The sequence below is a fragment of the Ambystoma mexicanum genome, chromosome 1q, assembly GCF_040938575.1.
Source record: "Ambystoma mexicanum isolate Mex_15411 chromosome 1q, UKY_AmexF1_1, whole genome shotgun sequence".
NCBI lineage: Eukaryota > Metazoa > Chordata > Amphibia > Caudata > Ambystomatidae > Ambystoma > Ambystoma mexicanum.
This window is the reverse complement of record NC_090922.1, coordinates 1394619174-1394634514: the sequence shown is the minus strand read 5'-3', so window position 1 is coordinate 1394634514 and position 15341 is coordinate 1394619174. Positions and strand designations below refer to the sequence as shown.

Here is a 15341-nt window from a genome sequence, read left to right as displayed (position 1 = left end):
TAATAGATTTTCTGGAACTATTGGAGAAATGCGGGCTTGGGACCAGAGACCAATGTATGCACACCTGGCTCAAATATGGGTGCAATGCCAATTGGGGAGAGAAAGGAACTTTTGTAGAACATACACCCTTAGAGGCCAATCACTTTCTTGGCAGATTGGTATAGGGTCGATATGGCCTTGCTTCCCAATCAATTGGCAACTTCACGGTGCAGAAATGAGATCGGGTCAGGATCAAATGGGAGAGGGACTTGGAAGGACTAGAAGAGGAGGAATGGGTGGATGCAGAGTTAGCGGCCAAAGAAAATGTCCACTCGGCTAAGATTGGTGCAGTTTAAGATACTGCACAGCGCATACTACTCTAGGGACACTCTATACAAAATGGGAAGGGTGGGGGATGAGCTCTGCTTGAAGTGCAAACGTGAGGTGGGCATCTTTTTTCATATGATATGGGACTGTCCAAGAGTTAAAGCATACTGGGATAAGGTCTTGGGGACTGGTAGGCAGGATTTGGAGCAGTACCCTTTATGTGCACTACAAAAACCTTCACCTCCTGGCAATAGGAACCCAACCTTTGATATAAGTTTGATATAAGCAGGTTGGTAGTATGGCTGAGCAGCCAGACGTATCTCAAAATGGGGGTCAATGTGAGCAGTAGGAGAGTTACACAGAGATTCACAGTGACAAGTATCCAAATAAACACTTATACTCAAGGTTTCTTGATTAAACAATTAATAATTTATTTAACAGTCAGTTTGAATAAGCCTTCTTCAGAAGGGGTAATATAATAGTAAAACATAAAATGCACTCCAAGGTACCCACTCTTAGTTTCGCTAAATCAGAAAATACCAATTTGGGATGGCACACAGACACTTCCTACACCTTCAGGTGACTTAGATAGCAAGGACACTGTGGACATTAATATACAACTTGTACATTTAGAGCAATACTGAGATGAATATTAAAGTAAAGAGATTTCAGAATAAAACAAGGGATCACACAAATATTCTGAAGCAGGCAAGTACTTTTGAACCACCCCCAATGCAAAGTAAAATAACCCTTTCCTGGAGGGAAGGTAAAACACCAGCAGAGGAGCTGAGAATCATTCAGGGAGCCAGGCCAGCCAATGTCAATTGAGCAAACGTCTAGGTGAGCTGAAGCACTTCTTGCATGTAAGTAAAAGTCTTGCACAATGTTTTAGAAGTCTTTGTAGAAAAAGTCAAATCAAAGTAGAGTCACAAGCTGGGAGCCTTGTGAGATGTAGAACTTGCAAGCAACTCTACAGAAGCAACCAAGACAAGTCTAAACTGATCAAGTAAGGCTACAAGAGGTTAGTCCCCTCAAACTTTACAGTACCTTTGGTTAGAAGAAATGGTTCCAGCTGTCTTCTGTTCCTGTGTGGCTCTGCAGATCCTGTTTCTGTGCCTCAGTCGTGGGGATAAGAAGAAGGACTTCTGGGGACTCCTGCAACACAACGGGACGGTCGACGACAGAAAAGGACAAATTTCTATTCACCTGCACTTCGCGGTTTCAGCTCCTCGTGTCTTAGCAAATAGCACCACTGCTGTCTCACAGATACCACTCTGGACGTTCCTCGCATCTGGGGTCCAGCACTCTGTTTAGTGGCTCAGTCTTGGTCAGTCCTGCTTAATGGGAGTCCGAGGGATCTTCCAGCAGCTTGGTCCGTCTTAAAAGTGATGCACTTTGTTTGGTGGCACTTTGGTTCCAGCAGCAGAAGTACAGCCAGCTCCGAGAGGATTCCCAAACAAGTTCACTTTGGAGTTGATTGGTGCCACCAACTCAAGGGGAGAAGTTGTCCTTGCAGGGCTTTTCTAGTCGAGGTGAATTTGGCGCTTCAGCACAGCAGCAGGGCTTCACTGGGCAAACCAACGGTCCAGGAGTTGCAGCAGGTGTCTCTTCCAAGTTCTTCTTCGGATTCCTTTGTCCAGTGGTCGACTCTGCCTTCCAAGTTAAAAAGCCCTGCCTTATATGCAGGTTTCTCCCATTCATTCCAGCCTAGCTGTCAATCACGCAGCAGGGTGGCTTTCCTTGCCGGACAGCCAGCCAGCCAATCACCTTTGGGTGCATTTCTGTAACCAAGGGGATGGAGCACAGGGAGTTTTGGGCACCTCCCTCACTTCCTACCCCTGCCAGACATACTGGAGCCAGAGGCGGGCTTCACTCGTGAATCCCGCCAAAGACAAAACGAACAAAGGGACCAAACCTGGTTTGGCGCGCAGAGTAAATCTCAAGAAGGACCTTTCCAACAAAAAAATGGCAAAAAAAGTAGACCAGTGCCATTTTGAGTAAACCACTGCCATCAGCCATTAATTGTAGAAAGGGTAACACATAAATGTTACATGAGAAACTAGACAAAGGGGAACCTAAGTAACCCCTCCAGCACCCTATGGTAAGATAGTGTGTGCTGGGTATAGAAAGTTACAAATTATAAGTAAAGCCAATTTTAATTCACTGCTCTTGGAAACAGTAGTTTATCCAAGAGAAGGTATTTAAACCTTTGGGAAATCTGAGAGACTTCCCTGTGCCACTGCACTGAAGATGTTGTGTGTCACAATGCAAAGATGATGCCTATGGAGTTTGTCAGACTCTAAAATCAAAAAGAAACAGTGTTCAAATCACAGAAAAATACATAAGAGAGTGGAAAAAAGGTCTCACTCTCTCCAGGTTAAAAATTAAAAAGTCCTAGAGTCCAGCAAAAGTGCTGGGGATCTCTAAGGTAGAGAGGAATTAGCACATGTCTGAGAATTCTCCCTAATAGGACCCTATCTCGAGTGGAAAGGTACGAGATACCCAGGTGCCCCAAGGTGGCCTTACTACACATAATGGAGGAAGCGATGGACGCTGTAGGTGGGAGACGTCTAATCAACAGATTGCTGGTCATGGGAAAACAGGACCCGGCTACCAACTGGGGTTCAGAGGAAATGCCCATCTTGGGAAGATGGAAAGAGGGGGTGGACTATAGTAAACGCTTGAGAGTATGGTCTTCGGACAAAGAGGTAGCCGGAGAAATTCCAGAAGGTTTGGGGGAAATGGGAGTTACAGATTTGACGGAAGGGGTCACGCACTGGGCTTTGACCATGGTCACAGGGTGCATCAGGCCAGATACGAGTGTAGGCAGACACAGAGGGTCACGGAATGGGTGTGTGAGTCGCACTAGGCAGAGGGCAGGGGGGAACCTGTAGTAGTATTGTTATATCAGTACATTTTGTGCACTCGATGTGATCTGCCACAATGTTATGGCATTTAAAAATGTTAATGAAAGTGTTTTATTACAAGAAAAAAGGAAAGGGACTCTTTTTTGTAAATCAATGATAACATGTTGCTTAAACAGGTTGCCTTTTTAGAAATCAGCAGTACTGATGGAAACCAGAGCGAGGGGAGAGTACTTTAGAGAAGAAAATAGACCCAGAATTTGATTTAAAAAGCTCAAGTAAATGATTTGAGTAAGTTACATAGTGTATGTTCTCACACTGTGGTTAATTAACAAAAAGGCATGCATATGTGTCATGGATGAACTTCCTCTATAAAAGAATTTAAAATATCAAATGCAGGGATACAAAGCTCTATGGTACCCTCAATGTCGCACGATACACAGACGTATTTCACATCTTGTTACTTTGCATCTGTTTTGGGTGCTACAGGAGCCATTTGTAAGATGCACTTTTACTCATAACATTTTCTAGCAATACAGCCAATATTCTATCACATAATCTAAAGCAAAAAGCTCTTGCCTTTTCTTCCATGGAACGGATAAATTCCCCTTGCGTAGTGTACCCCAAGGGCTGGTTTTTCACCTCACTTCGTTTCTCCATGCGAGCATCAAAAACATCTGGTTTGGAGCTGAAACAAGCAAGAGACAAAAGCTACATTTGCATGAAGCCAGAAGCGTCAGACGATTCTTCAAGGGAAGCAGTAGCTGTGCAACAACACAAACTAAAAAGCGGGAATAGAACGCTTCAGACGAGCATGGTCGTGGCTAATGCATTTTTTGCCCCGAAGCCCACCTCCATCCCCTGGTTATTGGTTTTCTCAGCGAGTCGCCACTCGTTGGTCCTGTGGATGTGCTACCTAAATACTGAAGCTGCATCTCACTCATGAGGCCGAATAAGGCAAAGTTTACCTGGGCCTTGATGGGAGGGACTGCCCTGAACATTTCAGCTGGACAGCTCACTGTTGGAGCCATTTGAGATGATTTTTATGTGCTGTTGTGTGTGCTAAAATAATGATCAATTAAATGTGACAGGTTACCAGATACGATTTGGAGGGATGAATATTTACTCAGTAGTTTTGCAAGTTGTGAGAATAATGATTAGGGAGTACTAAATGTTTAACTCAAATTTAGTATTTTAAGGGAGGATATTTTTCAGTATTAAAACAGATGTTCGTTCTAATGTATCATTTCTATGAAACTGACAGCTTCTATAAACATACATTAGTTACGCTGATATGCCCTTTTTGAAATCAGGGAACAGTACAGCAGCAGCACTCACTGCTAAATGCCACTGGTTGCAACACATCGAAAGAAAAGTGGGACTGGCATCAAGGAGCAGACACCTGTCTTTTGTTACGCCCTAATATTTTGCGGTTATTAATCAGATATAAGAAGCTAATGTTGGCCAGTGAACAAGAAGCAGAGTTAAATTAAAGGGGGAGACTATCCAATGGTCAATAACCATCAGTTCAAACATTTCCAACCATCATTTTCCTGATGTTCTTCTGGGAAAACAATCTCTGCATTCTTTGTTTGAATTTCCCTTAGACTTCCCCAATTAAAATCAAAAGCAAAATCGAATCCGTTTTTTGAATACGTGTGTGCCCAAACGCCACAGTACGTGCACAAGACGTTTAAAGTAGTATTGGTCGAAGAAAGAATTAGATTTACTTTACGTACGGATGCCATTTTTTGAAGCAAAGACTGTACAAAAATGCCATTGCACGTAAACTTCAATTTCTCTGAACTAAGGGGCATGTTTAGTCCCGAAGCAAATGCAGAATGCAACATGTGTCATCATATTGATAACTGTTATTCACAATATGCAACAAAACAAATATAGGTTGAAGACAGGCAAACTATCCCCAATTGCAATAAAAACCAACTTGAGGCAACTGTTTCCTGGTGAATTCAATTGGAAAAACACTCGACTGTGCAACAAAGTGCTATGAAAAAAACAAGTATTCCAAATGATTTGAAAAATCATAGGTATTTTCCACTTTCTACTAAAATCAGTAGTCCCAAACAATTACAAACGGAGAACCACCAAGTCACGTACCACAAAAGGTATTATGTGTTGATTTATTTTAGCAAGCGTGTATGTTTTACATGTAAACCCTACATTTCATAAACATATTGGGCCTGATTTCGGAAAATGGTCTGTGAATCAGGCCTACAATGTATACAATTAGGGGGTGCTCAATTACACAGAGCAAGCTTTGGGTTTACCCTTATACAACGTGCTTTATCGGACAGCGAGCACCTAGAGCAACTCACCTTTGCATAAAGGCATATTTTTTATATTAGACACAAAGATTTACTTTCTTTCTCTTAAAATATTGCTCGCCCCACTGAAAGGAAACGGGCAAACTCTGTGTTTCCAATTTTCATCTTAAAATGTCCCACATGGATGATATAAAATAGAAATAGAATTTCGCGTCTTGAAACACTTGTGCATAGGCGCCCTATCATATCAATGACTTTGCATAGATCCCAACTTTTCACAGTGGGCTCGAGGGTCACTTATGCATCGCTCACACTCCCATGGCCTGCACTGCAAATATTTGCATAATTTGTATAGCTTCACTCACTTCACTAAAAGGACAAAATGCACTCTGAACCCATCACATTGTGGACAATTCCATTCGAATTAGAAACAAGAACAGTTTCCTTTTATTTACCTTTTTGAAAAATTGTTATAGCATAGATAAGTGTATTTGCTCCAATAGAGATGGCAATTAGTTGTGATGTGCGATTAGTTTGAAAGACAAGCATTTCATCCTATTTGCATCACTCAGCTAAAGTGAGCACTGCATTGTACTTTCGAGTTACTCTTTAATAGCCAATTAAAAATTATGTGATTGTACTGGTGTGCCTTGTGGTCTTGAGGACAGACTAGCAATGACGTTCTTGACAAATTGAAACATCAGTAATTAATATATGTATTCATTGGGGAAACAATTATCTGGACTTACAATTAACTAAAATATAAACACATATTTCAGTGCATGATTTATTTTCAGAAATGTGCCTTTTTTTCTTCCAATCCAGCCCCACCAATAAACTTATGTGTCTGACTCCAAAACATTTAAATCGTGTTTTATGGAGATCTGGCAGCAATGTTATACTCATCTGTGCTACAAAATGTGCGAGCTTTAGGGGGGGTCATAAGAAGTCAAAGCCATGGCACTGGAGAACCAGACATCAGTAAAGTCATTGTAAGGACATGAAAGGCTTGATTTGTTTGTAAAAGGATCATTACTTTAGTAAGGGATTACCTTTTTTCTCAGCCTGTCCTGCTCGCAGGTTTCCCCCGACACGTTTGCGGCCTCAAGGATTTGTTTTTTTGTGGCTCAAACTCGCGAGGTCAGTTGACAGCTCTGACTTTGAGAAATGGCTACATCAAACCACGTGGACTCAGAAGCTACCCTGCTGTCCCTCAGATATGTATATTTTTATACCCATAAAACCTAAATGTCAATCTTTAGAAATAAAAACGCATGTGAAACGAGAAGATGTTCGTTTTGCCACTGTGCTCTCCATTGACACCTATTGGCCGGCAAAGGGATTGGCGGTGAGGGAACGGGAACGGACTATCGCGGTCCTCACCTGCTTTTGAAACTCATGAAACCCGAACAGGGGGGAATGGGTGGAGTTTGCCCCCCAGTGGGTCTTTCAGTAACCAGACCAGGACATTTGAGCTGGCGCCTGGGCACAATGGTTCATTGTCCTCCTGGCAGCGGGACAGAAGGTGTCCCATTGCCAGGAGAACTATGAATGATTGTGCCAAGCCGCTAACCCAAATGCCCTGGTAACAGGACACCTTCCCGTTCGGCACCCTCATTGACAATTTGCTGCCAGGACCAGGACGGTGCTGAACAGAAGCATACCACATGGCTAACGGTTGTCTATGTCTCACCCTGCCCTGAGCTACTGCAGCCTGAGCGATGTCCGAGACACAGACACCAGACAGTGTTGTTTGCTCCGCCTTCAGCTCCAGTCAGTGCTTTAAGTGGAGTGAGAAATCGAGGGAGGGGGGGGCTGCAACGTGGGGTGTGGCCAAAATTATGGACATGGCCTGAAGTGTCCTCAGCACACAACATTAAAAAAAACATTGTCGGGTTACTTTTTTTGTTTCTTGTTGTCTCGCATTTGGAATTCACCCGAGCAAGGAAAGTGACAAAGCCAGTGTCAAATTGCACTGTGTTGTTTCATTGGTGCTCAATTCATTTTGTTTCATTCAATAGACTGTCAAGTAGTGAATTGAATGAAACCATTTGAATCCAGCACCTGCAAATATCACATGCGATGTGACACTGGATTGTCATCAGCAGGCCTCGGGGTTGAGTCCCCAACACTGGACAGTAATAGAACACATTTATAATGTTTTTTTTCTTTAAACAATCGCTTTTTTATATTGTCCGATGCTATGGATTCCAACACGAGCCCTCCGCTGACGAGTGTTGAGTGCACTGTGCTAATTCTTACGTGCACAGTGTCTTTGTTTTATACAAGAGATTGCTTGACACATAAAGCCCCTTATGGGCATATGTCACACAGTCTACGAATGAAACAAACGAAATCCACCACCCAAGTAATAGCACAGTGCAACATGACACTCACTAATCACTGGCAGGGCGTGGGTTCTAATCCCAGGCACAGTAAGAAAAAAAGAAAAGGGGACATCAGGGTAGTGTAAGCCCCTGCAGAGCCCTGGCTCGAGCAAGGTTTTCGGAGACGGCCCACTTAAAGCCATGGCTCCAGTCCCGAGTGCATTCTCTAGTCTGACTTCAGAAATAAGTCAGATCATTTATTTCTGGAGTCAGAGAGAAATTATCTGACTTCTTTCTGAAACCGGACTACTGAATGCACTCAGGACTGGAGCTGGAAGGGCACACAGGAACACTGTCTGGTGACTTTCTTTTCTGGGCATCTATGATAAGCCATTGCTTTATCATACATCCCCATAAAAAAAAGTCATGCCACAGTAAGCAAGGGCTAGACTGGCTGCCTCCAAATGACAGTCTAGCCAAGTAGAAAGCATAGCATACTTGGTTTAAAACAAAGTACGATTTGTATTACTACTTGCCTAGACTGCATTTGGGGACAGTCCAGGGACAGAAGCAGGGCCTTTCAGAATTTTCAAATGAAAGGGGCCTCAAGTCTCACGGGGGTCCCCGGGACCTGCCCCCATGTTGCCAGTCAGCAGTCGTGTAACACAACAATATATTAATTTCTCTATGGGACTTAAAATGACGCTTTGAAACACTTGCATTACAATCTGCGTTTTCTCTTCCCAACGGGATATACAAAAGTGTTACCACCTCATTACCTTCTAACACTGGATCCTCCACACCAGCCATTTGCTGATAAAGAAGTGTTTAGAGCTCTTCAGTGAGCATTTAGTGTTTAAGCTCCCTGTTGGCTGGCCGTCTTGTGATAAATCGGAGGCTATTAACCTAATCTTTGTAGCCATTGTAATATATGCACCCCACGGGTGCCTCAGGCTGTTTTCCCTCAAAGCAGGGGGGACCTCAACCATCATGGTAAAATGGGCCCCCAAACATCTTCAGTCAGTCCTGGGATAGTCTAGCCCTTTCTTACTGTGGCATGACATTTTTTCTGGGCATCCATGAAGTATGGTATGCGTTATTACTTGTCTAGTGTGGCATTTTAGGGCAGCCAGTCCAGCCCTTTCTTACTGTGGCATGACATTTTTTCTGGGCATCCATGAAGTATGGTATGCGTTATTACTTGTCTAGTGTGGCATTTTAGGGCAGCTAGTCTAGCCCTTTCTTACTGTGGCATGACATTTTTTCTGGGCATCCATGAAGTATGGTATGCGTTATTACTTGTCTAGTGTGGCATTTTGGGGCAGCCAGTCTAGCCCTTTCTTACTGTGGCATGACATTTGTTCTGGGCATCCTGTCCGGGTCAGCAGTGTTGCCATATGCTCCATGTCCCATTCTTGTAAGAATGTTGCAGGGAGAGGATACGGAGTCAATCATCACATGGGGAGTAAGGGTGACAGGAATGATAGTGTGTCAGTTTAGCATTAATTTTTGAAGTTGCATTTGGTGGGAAAAGTAGCAGGACATTTTTCGTGGCTCTCCCCCCAACCCACTCTTACAATGTCGGATATTCCCGTGTATGCAACATTAAAAACACTGAATTTATGTACTGACAGTTCCGTGGCCTGTATCGCAGGCAGCATTTGCGCCAGTGTTGCCTTTTTACATTTATAGATTTTAATCGCCCAAACAAACTGTATAAAAAAAAACTTCAATTTGTATTGGAAACATTTACAAATGTAAGCAATAATTGTAAATACGTAATAATCCATTATAGTGATAATTTTAAGAGAAAGTGAGAACTGGGTTACACAAGAATGGGATGACATCGCAAGGTGCTAACAATTGACTGTATGTTGCCTACCCGTTTCTGTAATTTTTGCTTTTTAGGCCAATAATTTCTTTTTCAAGGCCACTTTTTGTAACAGTGGCATATCCATATTCGGAATGTTATTCCACTGCCCCGTTGAAATGCATTGCTATCACCCTATCACCACTTTGTTTCGATCCATTCATTAACCTATTCACATCTCGTGGGTTGAGCTTGTTTTGGATCTTTTTCCCCCGTTCCATTGTTGTAATCCCTCTAACCCAGAGCTTCCCGCACCTGCGCAGTCGCTGGATCTTCTCCTGGTATTTCCCATAGAAGGGGTTGTCCTCCAGCGGCGACTCGGGTCGCACAGAAAAAGCACGCACTCCTGGACCTACAACGCCCGGTAACGACCGTAATGCCCGGTTCCGCACAGCCAGTAGTCCGCGATAGGCACAAGACATCTGTAACACCGCGGCCGTCATCTCCCCGTTCCCTCCCAGCCACATCCAGCTGGAGGGCTATGGTATGGCAGAAGGACGGCCAGAGCACAGGTTGAGGGCACGGTTCCGAAAAAATGCGTCTACTGTATATTATGCCATGGAAAGAGAAGACGGGCGAAAGGACACAACGTTTAGAAATACATGTCTTAAAGTGGGATGCAATTGACGGCCATCTTGGGATGGTGAAATTAGTTAAGTTATCAAACAATACAAAATTTGAATTGGGCAACTATGGATGGCGAGCTGGTGTAGGAGAACTGAGCTGTGCAATTCAGAGCATCGCTCATGGAGCGTACTGAAGTGACGGATTCACATGTGCAGTTTAACCTTCGAATTTATGTTGTATATGTATTCAGATTCTTCAAACAAAACAAACATGTTATGCTACAATTTCTTGTAAATAATACAAATCTCGACTAGGGGGTGCCTGAGATTTCGGTTCTAATAAAAGCAATTCCATTCAATTCCTTGAACCTAGAGCAAATCTATTTCAGGGATAGAGGAGGGAGACCTTTACAAACACCCCTGGAGTTGCTCCAAAACAGGTTTTTGACACATATCTAAAATAATGGGCCAGATTCTGATCTGTAGCAAGTGTCTGGCCTGATAATACAGTAGTCCTGCACCACCACACCACACCCAACAGAAGACAGGGACACGTGACTGGTCCGGTGACGCCCCATTTATTGATGCAGAAGAGTTACATCACTCCGCGTCCCTCAAGCAGCACCACCATACTCCTCCTTTTTCATAACAGCAACAAAGAATAATACAGAGTATACCAATCAGTTCTCCCTCCCCCGCCCATTTAAACACTCATGCCATAACTAGTGAAATGTTCAACTATGCACCTGCTTTATGCCTCCAGCACATAATCTTTAAAACGGGAGGGCCTTCACCTTAAGCCTCGCTGAAGTTACCTCCTGGTCCCCCCAATTTTGAACTTCCATTGTCTGCCAGCCCTGCATCAATGGGTTCTTGAGGGATCCATTCATCTTCAGCTCCCCCATCTTCTTCATTCCCATTCATCAGGGTGGGTCCTGCTTGACCACACGCTCCTACTTTTTTAAAGAAACTCGAGTTCCTGGTAACTGTCGCCCTGCCATTTGACACAGTCGCCTTGGACCCCTTCACTTCCACCACGTCCAATGGCTGTTATGTTTTAGGTCAATGTTAGTTTTCCTTCAGGGTGTCTGGTTCTCACCAACACTTCATCTCCATGTGACGGATATGATGAGTCATTTATAATGGGTCTGTTCACAAGTGTTCCTAATGATCTTACTAGGCCTTATGTTGTTCAGATCGCACAGGTGCGGGTTGAGCAAGGGGGGGGGGGCAGTACGGGTGCTCCTAAGTGCAGAGAGTCAGGGGACTGTAGGGTTGCAGACCTTTAAGTGCTGGGGAGGACCAGAGGCAGTGCAAGGGCAACTGGAATGCAGGAACCTGAGTTTAGAGGGCAGCCAGTGTGCAGATCAGTCAGGAACATCAGTAAGGAAGAGGGAGAGAGAAGGCAGAAGCAAAGAGGAAGGTCTTGAGTTGCTTCCGGTATCCTAGGTGGGCCTGCTCAAGTTTGAGAGACGCGGGGAGGCTGTTCCAGAGGGCGGCCCCAGCAGAGGAAAGAGGTCTACCCCCCACTCTCTGATTGGAGAAGCGTCTGACCCTCAGAGAGTTGGAGGTGGATGTGCAGAGGGCTCAAGAAGGAAGATGCTTAGGAAGAAAACGTTGGAGGTAGTGCGTTCCCAGGCCCCAGAAAACTTTATGGACGATGCAAAGGGTCTTGAACTTGATCCTTGCAGCCACGGGGAGCCAATGGAGAGATTTCAGAGCTGGAGCGATATGATCCCTGGGCTTGAGGCCAAGGACATGTCTCGCAGTCCTGTTCTGGGTAAGTTGTAAAGGGCGGAGAGTAGAGGCAGGCAGATTTAGAAAGCGGCTGTTGCAGTAGTCCAGCCTAGAGAGGACCAGGGCTCTGGAGACAGCAAGCTTCTGGGGGAAAGTGAGCAAAGGAAGAATACCTCTGAGGAGGTGCAGCTGATAGTGTGACTTCTTAGAGACATCAGAAATATGAGAAGAGAAGGAAAGGGGGGAGTCGAAGATGACACCAAGGTTCTTGACCTCACAGGAAGCAGCATGTAGAGAGCCCTGGGTGGGCAGCCAGAGAGAGGGAGGAAAGGATGGGACAGGTGTACCGATGTGGAGGATCTCAGTCTTACTGGCATTAAGGCAGAGATCATTGGAGACGCACCATTCCTGAATTGCAGACAGACTGGTGTGAGAGAAAGAGCAGAAGGGTCTAAGGGGAGCCTGAAGGAGAGCTGGGTGTCATCCGCATAACACTGAAAGTTTGAGCAGCATGCAGAGATGTGGTGGTCGAGAGGTGCCAGGTAGTGGTTGAAGAGCCAGGGCGAGAGGTTAGACCACTGGGGAACACCACAAGTAGAGAGAGAGAGAATGCAGGAAAGACCCAAGTTGGACCTGGGAAGGTCAATCAGTGAGAAATGTAAGGAACTCATGGTGACAACAGTAAAGACAGAAACAAGTGATCACAGTTCAAGGGTGTTTATTGAACTATAAATGCAGGGTGGGAAAAACGCCTAACGTAAGCCTAAATCTAAGATGGGAACAAGCTTCGACCATCAAATGAAAATAAGGCAGACCTAGTGGCATTGTGTCAAATAAAAGGGCCTATACTAAGAAATACCTATTGCCAATCCTTACACTAATTACCAAATGAGTGTGGGATAGGGTTCATAAGAAAGTGTTCACAAATAATGGGTCAGGATGCAGTAGTCAGGGTCTCCCTTCTGCAGGTTTTGAGCACAGGATAAGTTGGAAACCCTGAGCACAGCACACATCTCGGGCTTCCCCAGCACAAGAAGACCGATCCGCTCGCAACCTTCAACAACCTCGATGGCCAAGTCTCTCTTTCTTGCCAAAAGTCTCTTGTCTTCGAGGATCGGAAAATAACAAACCAAAAGTTCCTTTTATACGGTTGTTTGGGTGATAATTGCTTACCCCCGATTCTCCCTTTTCCTGGCGTAAAACCCTTATGAATCATATTCAACAAAACAAATACAAAGTTCTTTTCCGAATGGACTTTTGGGGTGTTGACTTTCCACCCCTGGATCTCCCTCCTTTGGGTTCGGACCCCTTATGGATGTCAGACTCCCACTTCGGGTTCACTATGGCTTTTCCTTGGTTCACGAATCTTAACATCTTTTTAAACAATTCTTGAGGCTTCATCCCTTTCTGTCGACATCCCTATTCTTCCCCGACATCATTCACTCTTGTCAACTCAACTTTTGCGAACCAGGTCACTGTGGACATCCCTCGGTCGGGTTCACTTCTGTCAACACATTGTTCATAGGGACATTAGACTTCGCCTCCTTTCATCGGCATCCCTCCTTCAGGTTCACTCTTGCCAATCTAGCTTCATAATTCAAACAGTTCACTGTGGACATCCCTCGATCGAGTTCACTTCTATCAACACACTGTTCATAGGGACTTCAGGCTTCACCCCTTTTTGTCAGCATCCCTCTGCCGGGTTAATTGTTGCCAACTTTATCAATCATGCCTTTCTCAAGCTACTGTCGGTCAAAGACTATCAAATGTACAGATGATTTTGCAAGACCCCTGTGGGACCACTTTGTTTGTTCCTTTGCAGCCTTCCTGAGGCCTTCTGGTATTAGCAGTTTTAACAAAAATGGGATTGACTAGAGTCTCTCGAGTAAGCACCCACGTGGGTTCGGATGCCTCTGCAGCTGGTCTCCCCTTTATTCACCAGTTCATTGAACTTCCCTTAAGTTGCTACTTTGCAGCTTTTGTTCAACACAGTGCGGTTCTTATCGGTTCTCCCCTCGATTCACTGGCTGTGTTGAACCGCTTGGCTTTTCTGGAGTCGAGGCCGGTACCACGGTAGCAGGCGCATCCCTCGTCCTGCTTACCAGTGTAGGCACGCTCTGTGTAACGTTGACATCTGCTGCAACACACTTGAGCTATTGGCTGCAGTCTTGCAATTCCTTCTGCAGAGGTTTCGCGGGTCTGGATCGGAAAGGACAAGGTCATTTCTCTCCTTTTCAGCCTCGATGTTCGCCGCCTTTCTCCGCCTCTTGAATTGCTATGCCTCCTTGTCAGCCTCTCGATGTTCGCCGCCTTTCTCCTCCTCTTGAATTGCTGTGCCTGGATCGCTGTCTCGTCATGGGGTCTGCCATACTCGAACTGTGCTCTCTTGCTCCAGCATTTATCCCAGTGGGGAAACGAAAGAGCCGTCAGGTGTGTGAGGCTCTGGTCAATTGCCTGACTTTGCCTGACCCTTGGGTTGGGACATGTCAGTTAAACAGTATTATTAGTCTGTTTTCTTTTGTGGGGTAAGGCAGTGTTCGTGTTGGAAAGGGGAGGGGTTGGCGTGTCTGATTGTCCTACGGGGTAGGATGTGGAAAAGGTGCTGTATTGAATTACAACCCTCGTACCAAGGGTTTTGATAAACTCAGAAGGATGATATTGATAGGGTTTGTGAGACAGACGGGAATGACTGGAATGCAAGCTTCTCTACAAGCTCAGCTTATGGAAGCTAGTGATTCAGAGGAGCAACCTCCCATGTTAGTTAGGGAGGATGTTAGAGGTGTGAGTCAAGCTTCAGGAGGATTAGAGGGGTTTTAAGTCCCAGTCCCACTAGCTCCTCCATAATATTTTGGTTGATATCCTAAAAGGTTTTCCATATTCCTTACCCAGTGTGAGCTGCATTTTCTTTGTAGATCCAAAGGGTTTCCTTCTGAAGCAGCTAGAGTCGCTTTTGTTTTATCCTATTTAACTGGGGAGGCGGCTGCTTGGTTGGTTCATCTGGTTGCACAGGGAAATCCAATTCTTAAAGATTTTGTTTTGTTTATAGAAGAATTTTAAACGATGTTTGGAATAAGGCACATTTCTGTAGAAGATGGTGAGCTACTGGAATTAAAGCAAGTGAACAGAGACCTGGTAAACTATATTACACAATTTAAATCTGTTTCTGGAGAGTCAATCGCCAGAAGAAAAGAGGACCTCATTGTTTTATGGACGTTTGAGGGATGAGTTGAAAGACGCTTTGGCTTTCATTGTTGATCGACCCTCTTCTTGTGGCGCTCTTATCGATCTGGTAATGCAAGTGGATTTTTGTTTGGGAGAGAGAAGGAGTGAACGTAGAAAGGTATGGGTGATGGAAGGAATTTTCAGAGATCAGATAGACGTAGAAA

The 15341-nt window shown here is 44.7% G+C and overlaps 1 protein-coding gene across 2 annotated transcripts in view; it reads right to left on the bottom strand.

The window, feature by feature from the left end:
• The window catches only part of ATPAF1 (ATP synthase mitochondrial F1 complex assembly factor 1), a 249810-nt gene extending 239605 nt beyond the window's left edge, over window positions 1–10205 (bottom strand). The window contains exons 1-2 of one of the 2 annotated variants that reach the window (XM_069642259.1): window positions 9908–10205; window positions 3725–3858 (exon numbers count right to left, since the gene is read on the bottom strand). In XM_069642259.1, the coding sequence (XP_069498360.1) occupies window positions 3725–3858; window positions 9908–10119 (346 nt within the window). In that variant the 5' untranslated portion in view covers window positions 10120–10205. The remainder of the gene's footprint in view (window positions 1–3724; window positions 3859–9907) is intronic. The other variant, XM_069642258.1, reaches the window with a different exon arrangement.
• Window positions 10206–15341: the final 5136 nt, after the last annotated feature.